The sequence below is a fragment of the Lampetra fluviatilis genome, chromosome 43 (assembly GCF_964198595.1).
Source record: "Lampetra fluviatilis chromosome 43, kcLamFluv1.1, whole genome shotgun sequence".
NCBI lineage: Eukaryota > Metazoa > Chordata > Hyperoartia > Petromyzontiformes > Petromyzontidae > Lampetra > Lampetra fluviatilis.
In genome coordinates this window covers 3744564-3763000 of record NC_136317.1, presented here as the reverse complement: position 1 = coordinate 3763000, position 18437 = coordinate 3744564, and the positions used below count along the sequence as shown (strand labels likewise).

Below are 18437 nucleotides of genomic sequence, written 5' to 3'. Positions count from 1 at the left end.
TTGCACGGGATCTGTTGCTCGGGATCTGTTGTTCGGGATCTGTTGTTCGGGAGCTGTTGTTCGGGATCTGTTGTTCGGGATCTGTTGTTCGGGAGCTGTTGTTCGGGATCTGTTGTTCGGGATCTGTTGTTCGGGAGCTGTTGTTCGGGATCTGTTGTACGGGATCTGTTGTTCGGGATCTGTTGTTCGGGATCTGTTGTACGGGAGCTGTTGTTCGGGATCTGTTGTTCGGGAGCTGTTGTTCGGGATCTGTTGTTCGGGATCTGTTGTTCGGGAGCTGTTGTTCGGGATCTGTTGTTCGGGATCTGTTGTACGGGATCTGTTGTTCGGGATCTGTTGTACGGGATCTGTTGTTCGGGATCTGTTGTTCGGGATCTGTTGTTCGGGATCTGTTGTACGGGATCTGTTGTACGGGATCTGTTGTTCGGGATCTGTTGTTCGGGATCTGTTGTACGGGATCTGTTGTTCGGGATCTGTTGTACGGGATCTGTTGTTCGGGAGCTGTTGTTCGGGAGCTGTTGTTCGGGAGCTGTTGTTCGGGAGCTGTTGTTCGGGAGCTGTTGTTCGGGAGCTGTTGTTCGGGAGCTGTTGTTCGGGAGCTGTTGTTCGGGATCTGTTGTACGGGATCTGTTGTTCGGGATCTGTTGTTCGGGATCTGTTGTTCGGGAGCTGTTGTTCGGGAGATGTTGTTCGGGAGCTGTTGTTCGGGAGCTGTTGTTCGGGAGCTGTTGTACGGGAGCTGTTGTTCGGGAGCTGTTGTTCGGGAGCTGTTGTTCGGGAGCTGTTGTTCGGGAGCTGTTGTACGGGATCTGTTGTTCGGGATCTGTTGTTCGGGATCTGTTGTTCGGGATCTGTTGTTCGGGATCTGTTGTTCGGGATCTGTTGTACGGGATCTGTTGTACGGGATCTGTTGTTCGGGATCTGTTGTTCGGGATCTGTTGTTCGGGAGCTGTTGTTCGGGATCTGTTGTTCGGGATCTGTTGTTCGGGAGCTGTTGTTCGGGATCTGTTGTTCGGGATCTGTTGTTCGGGAGCTGTTGTTCGGGATCTGTTGTACGGGATCTGTTGTTCGGGATCTGTTGTTCGGGATCTGTTGTACGGGAGCTGTTGTTCGGGATCTGTTGTTCGGGAGCTGTTGTTCGGGATCTGTTGTTCGGGATCTGTTGTTCGGGATCTGTTGTTCGGGAGCTGTTGTTCGGGATCTGTTGTTCGGGATCTGTTGTTCGGGAGCTGTTGTTCGGGAGCTGTTGTTCGGGATCTGTTGTTCGGGAGCTGTTGTTCGGGAGCTGTTGTTCGGGATCTGTTGTTCGGGAGCTGTTGTTCGGGATCTGTTGTACGGGATCTGTTGTTCGGGATCTGTTGTACAGGATCTGTTGTTCGGGATCTGTTGTTCGGGATCTGTTGTTCGGGATCTGTTGTACGGGATCTGTTGTACGGGATCTGTTGTTCGGGATCTGTTGTTCGGGATCTGTTGTTCGGGATCTGTTGTACGGGATCTGTTGTTCGGGATCTGTTGTACGGGATCTGTTGTTCGGGATCTGTTGTACGGTATCTGTTGTTCGGGAGCTGTTGTTCGGGATCTGTTGTTCGGGATCTGTTGTTCGGGAGCTGTTGTTCGGGAGCTGTTGTTCGGGATCTGTTGTTCGGGATCTGTTGTTCGGGATCTGTTGTTCGGGATCTGTTGTTCGGGATCTGTTGTACGGGATCTGTTGTTCGGGATCTGTTGTTCGGGAGCTGTTGTTCGGGATCTGTTGTACGGGAGCTGTTGTTCGGGAGCTGTTGTTCGGGAGCTGTTGTTCGGGATCTGTTGTTCGGGATCTGTTGTTCGGGAGCTGTTGTACGGGATCTGTTGTTCGGGATCTGTTGTTCGGGAGCTGTTGTACGGGATCTGTTGTTCGGGATCTGTTGTTCGGGAGCTGTTGTTCGGGAGCTGTTGTACGGGATCTGTTGTTCGGGATCTGTTGTTCGGGAGCTGTTGTTCGGGAGCTGTTGTTCGGGAGCTGTTGTACGGGATCTGTTGTTCGGGATCTGTTGTTCGGGAGCTGTTGTACGGGATCTGTTGTTCAGGAGCTGTTGTTCGGGATCTGTTGTACGGGATCTGTTGTTCGGGAGCTGTTGTTCGGGAGCTGTTGTTCGGGAGCTGTTGTTCGGGAGCTGTTGTACGGGATCTGTTGTTCGGGATCTGTTGTACGGGATCTGTTGTTCGGGATCTGTTGTTCGGGATCTGTTGTTCGGGAGCTGTTGTTCGGGATCTGTTGTACGGGAGCTGTTGTTCGGGATCTGTTGTACGGGATCTGTTGTTCGGGAGCTGTTGTTCGGGATCTGTTGTTCGGGAGCTGTTGTTCGGGATCTGTTGTTCGGGAGCTGTTGTTCGGGATCTGTTGTTCGGGATCTGTTGTTCGGGATCTGTTGTTCGGGAGCTGTTGTACGGGATCTGTTGTTCGGGATCTGTTGTACGGGATCTGTTGTACGGGATCTGTTGTTCGGGATCTGTTGTTCGGGATCTGTTGTACGGGATCTGTTGTTCGGGAGCTGTTGTTCGGGATCTGTTGTACGGGATCTGTTGTTCGGGATCTGTTGTTCGGGATCTGTTGTTCGGGAGCTGTTGTTCGGGAGCTGTTGTTCGGGATCTGTTGTTCGGGAGCTGTTGTTCGGGAGCTGTTGTTCGGGATCTGTTGTTCGGGAGCTGTTGTTCGGGAGCTGTTGTTCGGGATCTGTTGTTCGGGATCTGTTGTTCGGGATCTGTTGTTCGGGATCTGTTGTTCGGGATCTGTTGTTCGGGATCTGTTGTTCGGGATCTGTTGTTCGGGATCTGTTGTTCGGGATCTGTTGTACGGGATCTGTTGTTCGGGATCTGTTGTACGGGATCTGTTGTACGGGATCTGTTGTACGGGATCTGTTGTACGGGATCTGTTGTTCGGGATCTGTTGTACGGGATCTGTTGTACGGGATCTGTTGTACGGGATCTGTTGTTCGGGATCTGTTGTACGGGATCTGTTGTACGGGATCTGTTGTTCGGGATCTGTTGTACGGGATCTGTTGTACGGGATCTGTTGTTCGGGATCTGTTGTTCGGGATCTGTTGTACGGGATCTGTTGTACGGGATCTGTTGTTCGGGATCTGTTGTTCGGGATCTGTTGTTCGGGAGCTGTTGTACGGGATCTGTTGTACGGGATCTGTTGTTCGGGATCTGTTGTACGGGATCTGTTGTACGGGATCTGTTGTTCGGGATCTGTTGTTCGGGATCTGTTGTACGGGATCTGTTGTTCGGGAGCTGTTGTTCGGGATCTGTTGTACGGGATCTGTTGTACGGGATCTGTTGTTCGGAATCTGTTGTTCGGGATCTGTTGTTCGGGAGCTGTTGTTCGGGAGCTGTTGTTCGGGAGCTGTTGTTCGGGAGCTGTTGTTCGGGAGCTGTTGTTCGGGATCTGTTGTTCGGGAGCTGTTGTTCGGGATCTGTTGTTCGGGAGCTGTTGTTCGGGATCTGTTGTTCGGGATCTGTTGTTCGGGATCTGTTGTTCGGGATCTGTTGTTCGGGATCTGTTGTTCGGGAGCTGTTGTTCGGGAGCTGTTGTTCGGGAGCTGTTGTTCGGGAGCTGTTGTTCGGGAGCTGTTGTTCGGAAGCTGTTGTTCGGGAGCTGTTGTTCGGAAGCTGTTGTTCGGGAGCTGTTGTTCGGGAGCTGTTGTTCGGGAGCTGTTGTTCGGGAGCTGTTGTTCGGGAGCTGTTGTTCGGGAGCTGTTGTTCGGGAGCTGTTGTTCGGGATCTGTTGTTCGGGATCTGTTGTTCGGGATCTGTTGTTCGGGATCTGTTGTTCGGGATCTGTTGTTCGGGAGCTGTTCTTCGGGATCTGTTGTTCGGGATCTGTTGTTCGGGAGCTGTTGTTCGGGAGCTGTTGTTCGGGAGCTGTTGTTCGGGAGCTGTTGTTCGGGAGCTGTTGTTCGGGAGCTGTTGTTCGGGAGCTGTTGTTCGGGATCTGTTGTTCGGGAGCTGTTGTTCGGGAGCTGTTGTTCGGGATCTGTTGTTCGGGAGCTGTTGTTCGGGATCTGTTGTTCGGGAGCTGTTGTTCGGGAGCTGTTGTTCGGGATCTGTTGTTCGGGAGCTGTTGTTCGGGAGCTGTTCTTCGGGATCTGTTGTTCGGGATCTGTTGTTCGGGATCTGTTGTTCGGGAGCTGTTGTTCGGGAGCTGTTGTTCGGGAGCTGTTGTTCGGGAGCTGTTGTTCGGGAGCTGTTGTTCGGGAGCTGTTGTTCGGGATCTGTTGTTCGGGAGCTGTTGTTCGGGAGCTGTTGTTCGGGATCTGTTGTTCGGGATCTGTTGTACGGGGTCTGTTGTTGGGGAGCTGTTGTTCGGGAGCTGTTGTTCGGGAGCTGTTGTTCGGGAGCTGTTGTTCGGGAGCTGTTGTTTCGGCCACCCGAGATTAAACCGAGTCCAGTCCCTTCACAGGCTCCCTCTGTCCGTACCCCCCGCATTGGTTTTAATATTCTCTCTCTGGTGTTCAAGGCCTTAAATGAACTTGCTCCTCCCCCTACATTCCGCCTCCCTGCATTCATGACCTTCCTTTCAGCCACATATATTCCATCACGAGTCATTAAGATCCTCAGATTGTGCATTGCTCACCGTCCGGCTTCACACTTGGGGGAGGGGTGATCGTTGCCTCTGCAATTGCGGCAGCACAACTCTGGAACTCCTTGCCCCTTCGAGGCCAGGGGACATCCGGGACACTTTACAAATCATTAAATCTCGACCAAAAAAACGCATCTGCTTAAAAGGGCTATCTTTCTTTTTAGTTACTTTCAAACGTCTCTCTCACTTCTACTTCTTCTTTCCCCGGTCGATGTTAAAACTGCTTCCGCCTTTCCATGGCATAGCGTCCTGAGAACGATCGTTTAAGGGCGCTTCATACATTAAAATCATGATTATTAAGTGCAGGACCGAGCGGTAGGATGAACTGCGCGCAGCAGAAGTCCCGACGGGGAATTATTTTTTGTTTTCCTTTCCAAGGGGCACAGACACGCGATCGCAAGTTCAAACGCGCGCGCTTCAGGAAGAACGTTTACAGAATTAAGCAAACGCCGGGGGACGAACAGAGCCTCACGGGGGCCGGCAAAACACCGCCGCAGACAGTTGCAGTGAGAATAACTTTGGCCCAAGGCACATGCCGCCCCCCTGCCGTCCCCATCACCCCCCCAGCCCTCCGCTCCCTGTAAACAGAAGCGCGAGTGTTTTGTGAAAAGCGCCGAGAACGGCGGCAGCCCCGGGCCAGGGCAACAGTGAGCGGAGCTCAACGGCCTCGGCGTGGGTGGCGATGATGCTCGCTCGCTCACGGAAACGCAGAGGGGTGGGGGGGTGCTCTGTTCAGCTGGCGCAAATAAATTATTAACTTTTCAGGTCAACAGTAGGCAACGTACGTGCGCACGCAGGAACGCGTTACGGGCGCCTGCCACCGCCACCGAGGCAATTCCCTCGGTTTGTCGTCGGCTACTTCTCCCCGTTGACTCGCCCAGCCCGCACGCACGCACTCACTCCAGAAGCGCCCGTTGCACACGCACGCGCACACTTGACGAGCCATTCTCCAGCCGCTGCACTATTATCATCATCAGTTGAATTTCTGCTCGTCATCTGACAAAGCAGTCCGGCGAGCGAGCGCCAGCGGTCGCGTGCTGCGAACACGAAGCGACTTCTCCGAGGCGAGGGCTGGCGCACGGACACGGCTATTTTAAGACCAGGCACGAGGAGGGGTGCGGGCGTGCCGCCCCACACAGTGGACGTGGGGGGGGGCAAGGGGTGGTGGCTCACACAAACTTTTGTTAGACCTCCGATTATATTAACGGGCTGTGTGGGGGCAGCGGCACAGAGTTGGCAGTACAGCAAGCGTCCCCGACTACTCCGGTTTCCTTCCACGCGAAGCTGAACGCTCACAATAAATGAGGTTGGTCAAACGTCCCAACGCGGCGTGCTCGTCGACTGGAATCATAAAACTGAGAAATTATATCCTGGATAAATGAAAGGCAATATTATTATTATTGTTTACTCGGCGGGGTAGGAGCAGTGGCTTGCGCACTGCACCACAAATTCGGTGGAGCGTGATATCGAAGCTGATCCTGGGTACCACCCTTTACGAACCCACACGATCCAGCAAGGTGAAGTATGGTAATAAAAAAACCCACAATTTTCTAGTGACGGTCAGCTGACAGAGGGCCGAACATTACTATTGCTGTTCTCAAGATGGAGACGACGATGACAATGATCGTGATGATGGCAACAGTGCTGTCACTGCTGGTTAGCAGCGGCGGTGCTCGCACGGCACTTCCGCGGACGCGCCCTGCCATGCCGCTTCAGTTCACAATGTCCGCCCCGCTGCTGTGCAGCCATCTCTTCGGCTGACGATCAAGTTTCCCCGCCGGCCTGGGGAGCTCTCTCGGCACGCCATGAAAACGTGGCGTGACGACACGTGGTCATCTCAACTATGCCTCTCTCTCTCCTCCAGGAATGCGCAGCTCTGCAGAGAGCCGGGCACGGGCAGTGCAAACCCCAGGCTCAGGTCTCAGCATCACAAACCCTGCCTCCCACAATCAGCATTTCAAACCCTGGCTCCCAGAATCAGCATCTCAAACCCTGGCTCCCACACTCAGCATCTCAAAACCTGCCTCCTACAATCAGCATCACAGACTCTGGCTCCCATACTCAGCATCACAAACTCTGCCTCCCATACTCAGCATCACAAACTCTGCCTCCCATACTCAGCATCTCAAACCCTGGCTCCTACAATCAGCATCACAGACTCTGGCTCAAATACTCAGCATCTCAAACCCTGGCTCCCACGCTCAGCATCACAAACTCTGGCTCCCATACTCAGCATCACAAACTCTCACAAACTCTGGCTCCCATACTCAGCATCTCAAACCCTGGCTCCCATACTCAGCATCACAAACTCTGGCTCCCATACTCAGCATCACAAACTCTCACAAACTCTGGCTCCCATACTCAACATCTCAAACCCTGGCTCCCATACTCAGCATCACAAACTCTCACAAACCCTGGCTCCCATACTCAGCATCTCAAACCCTGGCTCCCACGCTCAGCATCACAAACTCTGGCTCCCATATTCAGCATCTCAAACCCTGGCTCCCATACTCAGCATCACAAACTTTCACAAACCCTGGCTCCCATACTCAGCATGACAGACTCTGGCTCTCACGCTCAGCATCACAAACTCTGGCTCCCACACTCGGCATTCCATGTCTCATCCAAGAGCAAGGAATATTCCTTGCCAGGGAGGTCTCCCCCAGGCATAGAGCGCAGCCACCACTCCTCATCAACATCTGCTGCCACCTGTCCCACTGTTGCTGCAACTCTGCTGCTGCAATGCTGCTGCTACTGCTGCTGTAGTAACACCACCGCTGTAACGCTGCTCGCTGTTGCTGCAATGCTGCTGCTACTGCTGCTGTACTAACACCACCGCTGTAACGCTGCTGCAACGCTGTTGCGAGTGGAACACGGCTGCTGCTGCTGCTACAATGCAGCTGATGCTGTAACGCCGATGCTGGAATGCTACAGCTGTAATGCTTCTGATTCAATGCTGCTGCTGCAATGTTACCGGCTGCTGGTACAACACTGATGCTACTCTAACGCCCATGCTGCACTGCCGCTGCTGTATTACTGCTGCTGCTAAGGCTGGAGGCCGCTCACCTGAGGTTGAGATAAGTGAGCACCTGCAGGTTTCCAAGCGGATCCGGGATCGACTTGATGCAGTTGTGGTACAGGTAGAGCGTTTCCATGGAGACGTAGTGACAGACGTCCAGCGGAACCTCGCTCAGCCGGTTCCGGGAGAGGTCTACGGGATGGCACGCAGACAGACGACGACACGGAATCAATCGGCAACACCAATTATTCAAGCGATATCCCTCGTTCAACGCGGCAGTAGTAGATGCGTTCCCGAAAAATGCCACGTCAAGTGAATAACCGCGTTAAGCAAGGAATCGCTGTACGAGCCGAATCACATTTGCACCATAAGGTCAGCCTGCAGTCACCCCATGGAGCGGACAAAGAACTGAGACGAGGGTACGCCGCCACGTACCGCATCACGTCACGTGCAGCATCATACCACTCAGACGCGTGGCTCCAAGTGGTTCGTCGTCAACTGCTCAGTAAGCGCGTTAGAATCATGGCGAGTGATTCCGCACTGTAACAACGGTGCACGGTTCCATGTTATAACAACGGTGTGCGATTCAGCGTGATAACAACGGAGCGTGGTTAAGCATTATAACAACGGCGAGTGGTTTCGCGTTATATCAACGGTGTGCAGTTCTGTGTTGTGTGAAAAGTGTTCCCCAACGGAGGAACCGCTTCAGACCTAAAAGGTGTTGTAGTGTGAATTCATTACCCGCTTCCAGTTTGCATTCACCTTTCTGTCCAACTAGCTTCTAATTGTTAAAACGAAGTGTTAAGAGGAATTGGTTTTATTTGTCGCTTTCAGGTAGTGCCAAAACTGTGCCCGCATTCATCGGTTATCGAATTGTGCACATCGGAAAAGACTGTGTCATTTATGCAAACTACACGCAGGTACAGAAATATTCGCCAACGTTTCTTTTCGCTGAGCGAGCAAAAAAAGAGTACAAACGAGATGGAAGAAAAGAAAAAAAACGAATTCTGGAACCGGAATCACGATTCGTCGTCACAAATCCAAGCATCGCGCGACACTGAACCGTTGGAGGGAATGACACCAGATCGTAACGGAGGCGCGGTTTTTTGCGAGCGGCGTTGACACAAGCCGCTGAGCCGTGTCCCAGAGGTTCCTTCCGACTCTTTCTGCGCACACGTCGCGAATCGAGCGAGAGCGACCTGGCCACGCCGAGGCCAATGGTGACAGCAGAACCCACCGCGATAACAAAAAAAAAACATCGGCCAACACTATGATACCTCCTTTACCAGTGGCAAAATATAGTAGTAGGTTTTTACCCTTTAAACTGGTATAAAACTGACACCTTTATACAAGGCATCATGTTTGCAATAACCACAACACAAGCAATCAAAATGAAAACAAAAAGAAACAACTCTGATAATGGTAATGATATGCACTGTCCTTGAAGTTGATTGGTCCACACCCGAGACAGCTTTCCTTAGAGCCTAGTCTCCATTGGTTTTGGACCAGATGACGCCAAAAGGAGTACACAACTCAAAAACAGCGCACTATCAGAGTATTGAGAGCAGTTTGCATTTTGACTGCTTGTGTTGCGGTTATTGCAAACATGATGCCTTGTATAAAGGTGTCAGTTTTGGACCAGTTTAAAGGGTAAAAACCTACTACTAAAATCGGCCAAATCGAAACACAACACGTTTTCGGGACAACGCAATACTCGGAGAGCGATCGCCTAAAAAAAATACACCGACCCTGCACATTTTTACGTGGGCCCGCCTGAATATGCGGGCCACATGGCCCGAATTGTTGACGTGTTCTCGCGTGCAATGCGTGGCGGGGGGTATGGGTCCTGTGACCCGCAGGCTGTATGCGGCCCCCTGTCACGAGAGGCATAAATCCATCACGCGAACTCCGGTCGTCCTTGCGGCGGTGGCTTTTGGCGGGCCATCGAACGAAGACGGCCGTTGGCATCAGGTGTGCTTCCGCGGCCGTCTGGAACGTCCTTCCTTACGATATTGGAGCTACGCATTTTTAAATCATCATCTACATTGACAAACTAATTTCTATAGAACTGCTTTTTTGCGTTTAAGTTTGTTGTCCTTCCCCGGCACCTCCGCGCTTAGCACGGTTTGGCTACGTACGGTGAGAAGGACGTTCCACATACATACGAGGCATACCATTTCGAAACGGCCCACAAACGATATTTGTCCATCAATAAGAGCATCTTGGCCGCACTGATCTGTTGCTGAAGGGGGAATATTTTCAACTCGGCCACACCGACTCTCGACTCTTTCCTGGGTTCTTTCCTGAAGAAACTTGGCAAGGTTTAAAGTGAAACGTCACGTGTCGAATTGCAAACATTTTGGTTGTGAGAATTGTTCTTCGGCCGACACGATAACAATCGGGTCCGTTAATTGCTTCCACACGTGACAATTTACTTTGTTTGGCCGCGTCGGACGGAGGAGGGTTTCACAACACAACATTTGTCCTGCTCATTGCGTGGCCTAACCCAATAGTCAATTACGAACATTGACATTGGAGTTGACATTGTCAGCACTAATTGAACACGGAGCGCTATCGCGGCCAATATTCTTCATAATAAAGGTTTTTTGGGTTGTGTCGGTTGTAATATACCAGCGAAACGTCGTACTCAAATTCTAAATGTTGCGCGTTTACTCTCCAACACACTGGTGTGCTGAAGTAGTAAATAATTGGCACGTTTTGTTAACGTGACAAACCCTTACTATCTTCTTGGTTCTTTCGGTAAAGTCACGTAGAAGGGAAATAATAAAATAATAAAAATAAAACATAATAAAATAATTCTCACGACGTTTCGGCCACAACGCAAGCAGCCGTCCTCAGGTGAAGAACAGGTCTGCACCTGAGGACGGCTGCTTGCGTTGTGGCCGAAACGTCGTGATAATTATTTTATGATGTTTTATTTTTATTATTTCCCTTCTACGTGACTTTACCGAAAGAACCAAGAAGATGAATCCCTGCAGTCACGAAAGCTTTAAATCGAAACCCTTACTAAATCGGCCGTGTGGGGTGGTTGGTGGCGGGTTTAACAACACATTTATCTTTACGCGATCTAACCCAAAGCGCCCCCCCCCTTTATTACGAATTGCCAGCGATCTCGGTCACTTCCGTCAATGCGAGGGGCTCTTGCAGTGACACAAGTGACTGAGGCGCGTGCGTGCGTGTTAGTGTGCGGTAGCCCGCCAAAGGTATTCGACGACAAGGCCTATTCGGCCCTCAGGAAGGTAAAGCGTTTCCTCCTCCTCCTCCCCCTCCTCCACTCCCACCCCTCCTGTAACACGACCGGACGCACCGGGCGTCTGCATTGGGATTATCTTCCTCCGCTGACCGACGGAGCGTAAACAATGTTGCTTCGGTGCGAATGATTGGGAGACCTTCTCTGGTCGACACGTCCAGCCTCGGCACCTCCCCACATCGCCAACTCCAAGCCGCGGGGGTTCTCCAATTATTACATTAATTAGAACCAATGAGGGCCGCGACAAAGACATCAAATAAGTACCTCCGCGTTAATTAGATTTCGCTAGAAGCTGGGTAAAAAAAAAAGTTTTCACAGAACAATGAATCCCTACGCGAGCGCTGGGATTTCAAGAGCCGCTTTTTAAGGGTCACGGAGTTTTGGTGATGAGGTTGGGGGGCACCGCTGCGTCCCAACGACCCCGGCGGGGGCGGGGCAGGCCAGGGTCGTGCGTTGTGGACGTTGGCAGATGTCCCGAGGCGATAGCAGTGGCGATTGCTTACATGCTTTGGGTCCGGTGCACTTTCCATGAACCCGCACTGTGTGCGCTCGCAGCCGCAGCAGCAAGCGCCGGAGGAGTTTACAAAAAAAATCCCAGCAACAAACCACGACGTCGCCAGAGCGGGACAGTACAGCTCGAACCCAATTCTAGTTTGTTTCCCACAACCTATTTTACACGGTGGCAGTTCTATGGCTTCAGGTGCACCGGCGGATCGTTACATCGCAGGGTCACGAGAGGTGGCGACGCCTTCATCCAGCAGTGGATCGATGTATGACTGATGATGATGAAGGCGAGCTAATGGCGCAGGATTCTCGGTAACTTTACAAAGAGGCTCACTTAACGCACCGGGCTTGCCGGGCTCGCGCGCGGATCGAATTATTATTTTATTTTGCTTCGAGCAGCCGGAACAGCTTAGAGCGGATTCCACTCCCGTCTCAAGGTTACGGGGGCCTCCTCTGAAGTTTGCATTCTTCAAGCGGACGTCGTCACTGGAGGCGACGCTGCCCTCCGCGCACGCGACACAGCGAGCGCAGCCGTTTAACCTTGACCGTCGGCGGCACAGCGCGACCAACGTGCTGTGCGCCGCGTGCACAAGCACACCTTCGCTTGGAAGCGCACGTGGGCGTGCATATGTACGCAGGCGCGCGCGTCCATACATAGAGCCTTACCAAAGACCCCCCCCCCCCCCCAGTATAGCCTTAATAAACTGTTGGGGAAAGTGCTATTCGGGAGCACCTACGAAGGCTGGCACGGCACACAAGGGGGGCGAGTGGCCAGCACCACGCCCGGCCGTCTTTGTCTCCCCAGTGGCGATGTTTACGCACCGCACCAGGTACTTATTTGAGGTCGAGTCGACTTAGGGGAGGCTCAGGATCGGCTCAGACAATCGTCACCAGTGTTGGCCGTGAGTGGGAATCGAACTCGGGCCGCCGGGGTTCGTAACGCAGCGCGCGAATCGCTACACGACCGCTCCTCACGAGCATTCACAGTTACACAGTCACATACACATACACAACGTAGCCAGGCACGTGCAATATGGTAAACTCTGCGACCCGCACACTCCCACTGCTTCTCCGAACTTATCATGCGGGGGTTGCGGCATGGTGTCGTGCGCCATCCAAAGGGACGTTAAGCTTCGGTAAACTATTTTCACCGCGCTACATATACGTACATACCGTGTGTCGAACAAGTTAACGTCACTTTGTTCACCCAGGTCAGTTTTTTTTATTTTTCAACGAGTCTCAAGACTATTTTTCAGGAGGGTGCTGCGCTGGTGATCTTTGGCCAAGAATGAGCAGGAGGAAATGGACGTGCCACGATGGAAACCCAAAACCCATCACACACACACACGTGGAGGCAGCACTCAACCATCTACACGAGGCAGGATCATAAACCCACTTTTGCTGCCACGTGCTGCTCACTCGGATGCTTCGCAGCTTTGGGTGTTTTATAAAGCTGCGTCATCCGCCAACCCTGGATTGGAGGTGTGTGTGTGTGCGCCATCACAGCACTTGCATGAAGGCAGCACTGACTAAAACGAAACTATTTTTTATGTTTACCAGGTAAGGCCCACTGAGCTGTATTTAGCTCTTTTTCAGAAGCGACCTGGCCATCACAAATGATAGCTCAACGAAGTGTCTTATGATCACGTGGAAATGTAAAACAGTCAAATAGTCTGAAAACACCTTCATTCTAAATGTGGAGAAAAGTACCGGGGGACCCGGAGAAAAATCCACTCCAAATATACAGCAGGCGTCAGGGTCGGGATCGAACTCACGACCTCCTGTATACCAGGCAAGGCAGGTAACATCTCCTAGCCACAGCGGGGCCCAGAACTCAGCTAATGGTACGGTCCAAGTTCACGGCACAGGATGAGTTATAATGTCCCGTGGCGTAGAGCGAGGGCTTCACGCCCACCAGGGCGCCGTGGGGGACGTTAATGAGCAAACTCAACGCTCCCCCTGGCAACGCCACCTACGAGAGAAGCGTCGTGAAATTCCACACCGCCCCACCCTCTACCACCGCCATTCCCTCCCCCAACATCTCCCGAGGTCCAAGGTGCACCGAGGGGAGCTCTGCACAGAGCGAGAGAAGGAGGGCGGTGAGCGGCGGAGAGGGCGGACCGACTCAAATTTCACCGTAATTTTGAACGCCACGGTCAGCACCTCCGAATAGCACAGTTGGCTAGGTATGGTGCGAGAGAAGTTCAACACACATATACGTGCGTACGAGGTAGGTGCACGTGTCGCCGTGCCTCCCCGCAGGCCACCACAACTGCCCCCACACCCACCCCGGTACACGCAGACGGTGCCAGGGAATGGGTGGACGCTGCCTCGCCTGAGCGAGCGGCGATGGGGCCCGGCGCTCGGCTTACGGCCCTAGGGTCTTCCGTGGGACTGGCGCGTCGCGCTCGCGACCCAAAATAACTCGCCGCTCGCTCGCTCGCTAGCGCCCGTGCGAGAGTTCGCCCTGAGCCCGGAGCCTGCCCAGTGCCCACTTGCAAGCGGGTCGTGTTTGTGTAGGCAGGGCTTCCCACGAATACGCGGCCGCTCCCTGCCAGCATGCGCCATGGTGTGGGCAACATTAACGTTTTGGCAACATCACAAGCCGACTGTTGTGGCAGGAGGGTGAGGCTGGGCTGGGTGAGGAGGGTGAGGCTGGGCTGGGCTGGGTGAGGGGGGTGAGGCTGGGCTGGGTAAGGAGGGTGATGGTGTGTTGGGTGAGGAGGGTGATGCCGGGCTGGGTGAGGAGGGTGAGGCTGGGCTGGGTGAGGAGGGTGATGCCGGGCTGGGTGAGGAGGGTGAGGCTGGGCTGGGTGAGGAGGGTGAGGCTGGACTGGGTGAGGAGGGTGATGGTGTGTTGGGTGAGGAGGGTGACGCTGGGCTGGGTGAGGAGGGTGAGGCTGGGCTGGGTGAGGAGGGTGACACTGGGCTGGGTGAGGAGGGTGACGCTGGGCTGGGTGAGGAGGGTGAGGCTGGGCTGGGTGAGGAGGGTGATGGTGGGCTGGGTGAGGAGGGTGATGGTGTGTTGGGTGAGGAGGATGTGTTTTGTAATGTGTTGAAGCTGATGCTCTGTTGGTGAATGAGACTGTTGGGTGAGACTGCATTAGGTGAGTATGGATGTATCTATGCTGAACTTCTTTCGCACCGTACGTAGCCAACCATGCTCAAAGAAATGAGTGACTGTTAGGTGAGCAAGCGTAGGCAAGGCTAGCGAGACTGTTAGTTAGGCGAATGCGACGGTGTTCGTTATCCGAGTGAGACTGTTAGGCGAGTGACTACAGTGAATGAGGCTGTTGGCCGAGTGAGACTGTGTTAGTTAGGAAAGTGAGTCGAGTTGGTTGTTGCCACGATGTCCGAGTGACGCTCGTACAAACCGCGGTGGTTCCTGCCTGGGGCCCCACACCCACGAGCTCGCAGAATGAGATAATAAATAAATAAACAAACGCAGCGAGCGCCAAGTTCCCCCTCGGCAGAAACAAAACACGCGGCAGTGGCGGCGGTGTCAGCAGCGGCGCCCTCCTCGCAGCCACCGCCCTGGCGGCGCTCTCAGCCGAGCCTCGCACAGCCACCGCACAGCCACCACCCTCTTGCATAGCACGCTGGTGCCACGCTGGTGACCACGCTCGTGACCACGCTGGTGCCATGCTGGTAACCAAGCTGGTGACAAAGGTGGTGCCACGCTGGTGACCAAGCTGGTGACACGCTGGTGACCACGCTGGTGACCAAGCTGGTGAACACGCTGGTGACCACGCTGGTGACCACGCTGGTGCCACGCTCGTGACCACGCTGGTCCCATGCTGGTAACCAAGCTGGTGACAAAGGTGGTGCCACGCTGGTGACCAAGCTGGTGACCACGCTGGTGACCAAGCTGGTGACCACACTGGTGACCACGCTGGTGACCACGCTGGTGCTATGCTGGTAAACAAGCTGGTGACAAAGGTGGTGACAAAGGTGGTGACAAAGCTGGTGCCACGCTGGTGCCACGCACTCCGTGTGTCACACCCTCGCTGGGGAGCAGTGGTGCAACAGTTAGCGCTAGGCTGCGCTATGAACTCAGCGACCCAGGTTCGATTCCCGCTCGTGGCCAACATCTGAATCGGTCCTGGGCCTCTTCTAGGTCGACTCAGCCTCAAATGAGTACCTGGTACGGTGTGTAAACATCGCCACTAGGGAGACAAAGGAGGCCGGGCGTGGTGTTGGCCTCCCACCGCCTCGTGTGCCGTGCCGGCCTTCCATTGGTGCTCGCTAACGGCACTTGTCCCAACAGTCCGTTAAGGCTATGGCGGGGGGGGGATATTTGTCTTTATATCTTTATACCACAGACCAAGATTCCCCCTTGCGCTGGAATTGAACTCGGGTCGCCGGGTTCGTAGCCGCAGCGCCCCTGGCTGTAACACACAATACGCACACACAACACACGCTGCCCGCAGCTGTGTGTGCCGGGTTTAGCTCCAACGAGGAGGCCGGAGTGCGCGGTTTCACCGGCGACGCCGTAAACGTCGTACGTGACGATGCCCATCTTCACTCCCTCGTGGTGAAATGTTCCAGTTAACGCGCCGCAGAATTAAAAGCAAAAGTGCGCTCATTTGTTCACTTATTTAGTCGCTCACATTTTCTCCCGGTTTTATTGCGTTACCCGCGTTGACGTCGCGAGAAGGACAGGGTGCCCGTTTGGAGCCGCCACGTCAGGGATCGGAAACCCGCAGAAGCACATGTCATGGAACTACTTCTGAGCCCCTCTTAAGACACACGCCACCTTTGCCACGTGCCCTGAATGAACCATGTTCCAGTGGTGGCACGGCAGCCAAACTCCATCGTTAAGCTCTCAAAGAGTTGCAATTTTGGCAGATTAAATAAACAAAAAATTGCATGTGCAAAGTCTTTTTTTGGGAAATTATTTTGGTTAACAGGTGAGGGGCCATCACCTCGCTAGGACTGAGAAACCTGTTCAGATGGGGGGGGAGGGCGGGGAGTTTCACATATTAAACAACCTCATCGTCAACGTATCTATTCCTAAAAATAACATATGGGGTGTCATAATGAAGGTAGAGTACACGTAGGAATCTACAGTATTAGTCAATGGTTTGACGCACGCAAGAAACTGGATTGCACTGTGACCAGCCCACCGTGGATGAAAGTCAGTACAGCAGGTACGCATACCTCCGACACCAAGGTTACATTAAGCATACTTTCCCTTCTCGAGAAAGGTGGACAAATTATTCTGACCAAAACTGGTTGACATACTATGCCCAAGAAAAAGCCACCCACATCTTTAAAGTATGAATGTTGAACTACTGTCGCAACGTACGTAGCCAACCCATGACCTCAACGGTTAGCACGGTTGGCTAAGTACGGCGCAAAAGAAGTTCAACATACGTACATACATACTCTTAGGTTCTTTCGGTAAAGTCACGTAGGTAAAAAATAAAATGAAAAGTTAATAAAATAATGGAAATAAAATAAAATAAAAAATCACGACGTTTCGGAGGCAACACAAGTCTCCGTCATCAGGTGGGACCGTCACAGCCAGATTTACTGTATCATACAGTGTATCATACAGTAAATCTAGCTGTGATGGTTAGATTTACTGTATCATACAGTGTATCATACAGTAAATCTAGCTGTGACGGTTAGATTTACTGTATCATACAGTGTATCATACAGTAAATCTAGCTGTGACGATTACATTTACTGTATCATACAGTGTATCATACAGTAAATCTAGCTGTGACGGTTAGATTTACTGTATCATACAGTGTATCATACAGTAAATCTAGCTGTGACGTTCCCACCTGATGACGGAGACTTGTGTTGCTTCCGAAACGTCGTGATTTATTATTTTATTTTATTTCCATTATTACTTTTATTAACTTTTAATTTTATTTTTTACCTACGTGACTTTACCGAAAGAACCTAAGATTATGAATCCTTGCAGTCACGAAAGCTTCAAATCTAGAATTAATACGTACATACATCGTGTGCCCGATTCGTGTCTCCAACTCCTCAGCCACCTGACCACTTCAGTTTATTATTTTTGTTTAATATTCCCTTGACGCACTGAAACTGCTCTGCTCCTGAGTGCTTTGCGATCCGACAAGAAGCTGTGGGGGCCTGCAAGCAGCCCCTGGTGGTTTCACGACCACGTGACCTTTGAACTATCCATGAAAGAGGATTTTTTGGGTCAGACCGCGTAATACGAATGTGTCGTAAACCAGCCACCACCCGACACAGCCAATTAGTAACGCTTCATCAGGCAAATCAGCTTCATCAGGCAAATCGACTGATGACGTTGGTTGTAATCGCCATCGAAGCGTCGTACTCAAACTGTATATGTTGTGGGTTTACTCTCCAACACACCGGTGTGCTGAACTCGTAACTAATCGACGCGTTTCGTTTACGTGACAAACCTCGCGAATTGGCCGTGTCGGGCAGCGGCGGGTTAACGACACGTTCATATTTTACACAATCTAACCCACGAACAAAAAAAACCTTGATCGTGGATAATATTGGTCACGAAAGCCTACTGGCCACGTGTTAAATCGACCATCGAGCTGCGTTAATGTGGCTGGTGGGACGCACACGGAGGGGGAGGCCCCGCCGCGTCCGGGCCGATGCCTTTGGCGAGAGAAGAGCAGCCCTCACTTCACAGCCACCCCCTCGCTGTGCTGCTACTGCAGGCACGGATGGATCCACCGCATCAGGCGCACGGTCATTAAGACCACCGCGGCCCACCCCAGTGACGCACCATCACTGCCATCTGACGAATCCCGCAGCTGTCGCCACAGCCGGCGTGCCGACTTCCAAGGTCTGCTCTCAAAAGTTGGGGTGGAATGATGATTCACGGTCTTTGGGCAATTCAGTGAACCGAGGCCATTCGGGGTCAGGACTCGATGCGGACATCGGTTGGATGGTGGCGCCGGCCGTGGCTGCAGGGGCGACGTGAAGCCAGTGCAGAGTAGGACGCACACGCATCAAACAAACGTCGATTCTCAGGCACGCGATTCGACACGTGTGGTGCAGAA

The 18437-nt window shown here is 52.8% G+C and overlaps 1 protein-coding gene across 2 annotated transcripts in view; it reads right to left on the bottom strand.

The window, feature by feature from the left end:
* Positions 1-18437, bottom strand: part of LOC144947028 (leucine-rich repeat and calponin homology domain-containing protein 1-like) — a 61419-nt gene that overhangs the window by 27471 nt on the left and 15511 nt on the right. For both annotated transcript variants that reach the window (XM_078876167.1, XM_078876168.1), the window contains exon 2: positions 7688-7832. In XM_078876167.1, coding sequence (XP_078732293.1) covers positions 7688-7832 — 145 coding nt within the window. The remainder of the gene's footprint in view (positions 1-7687; positions 7833-18437) is intronic.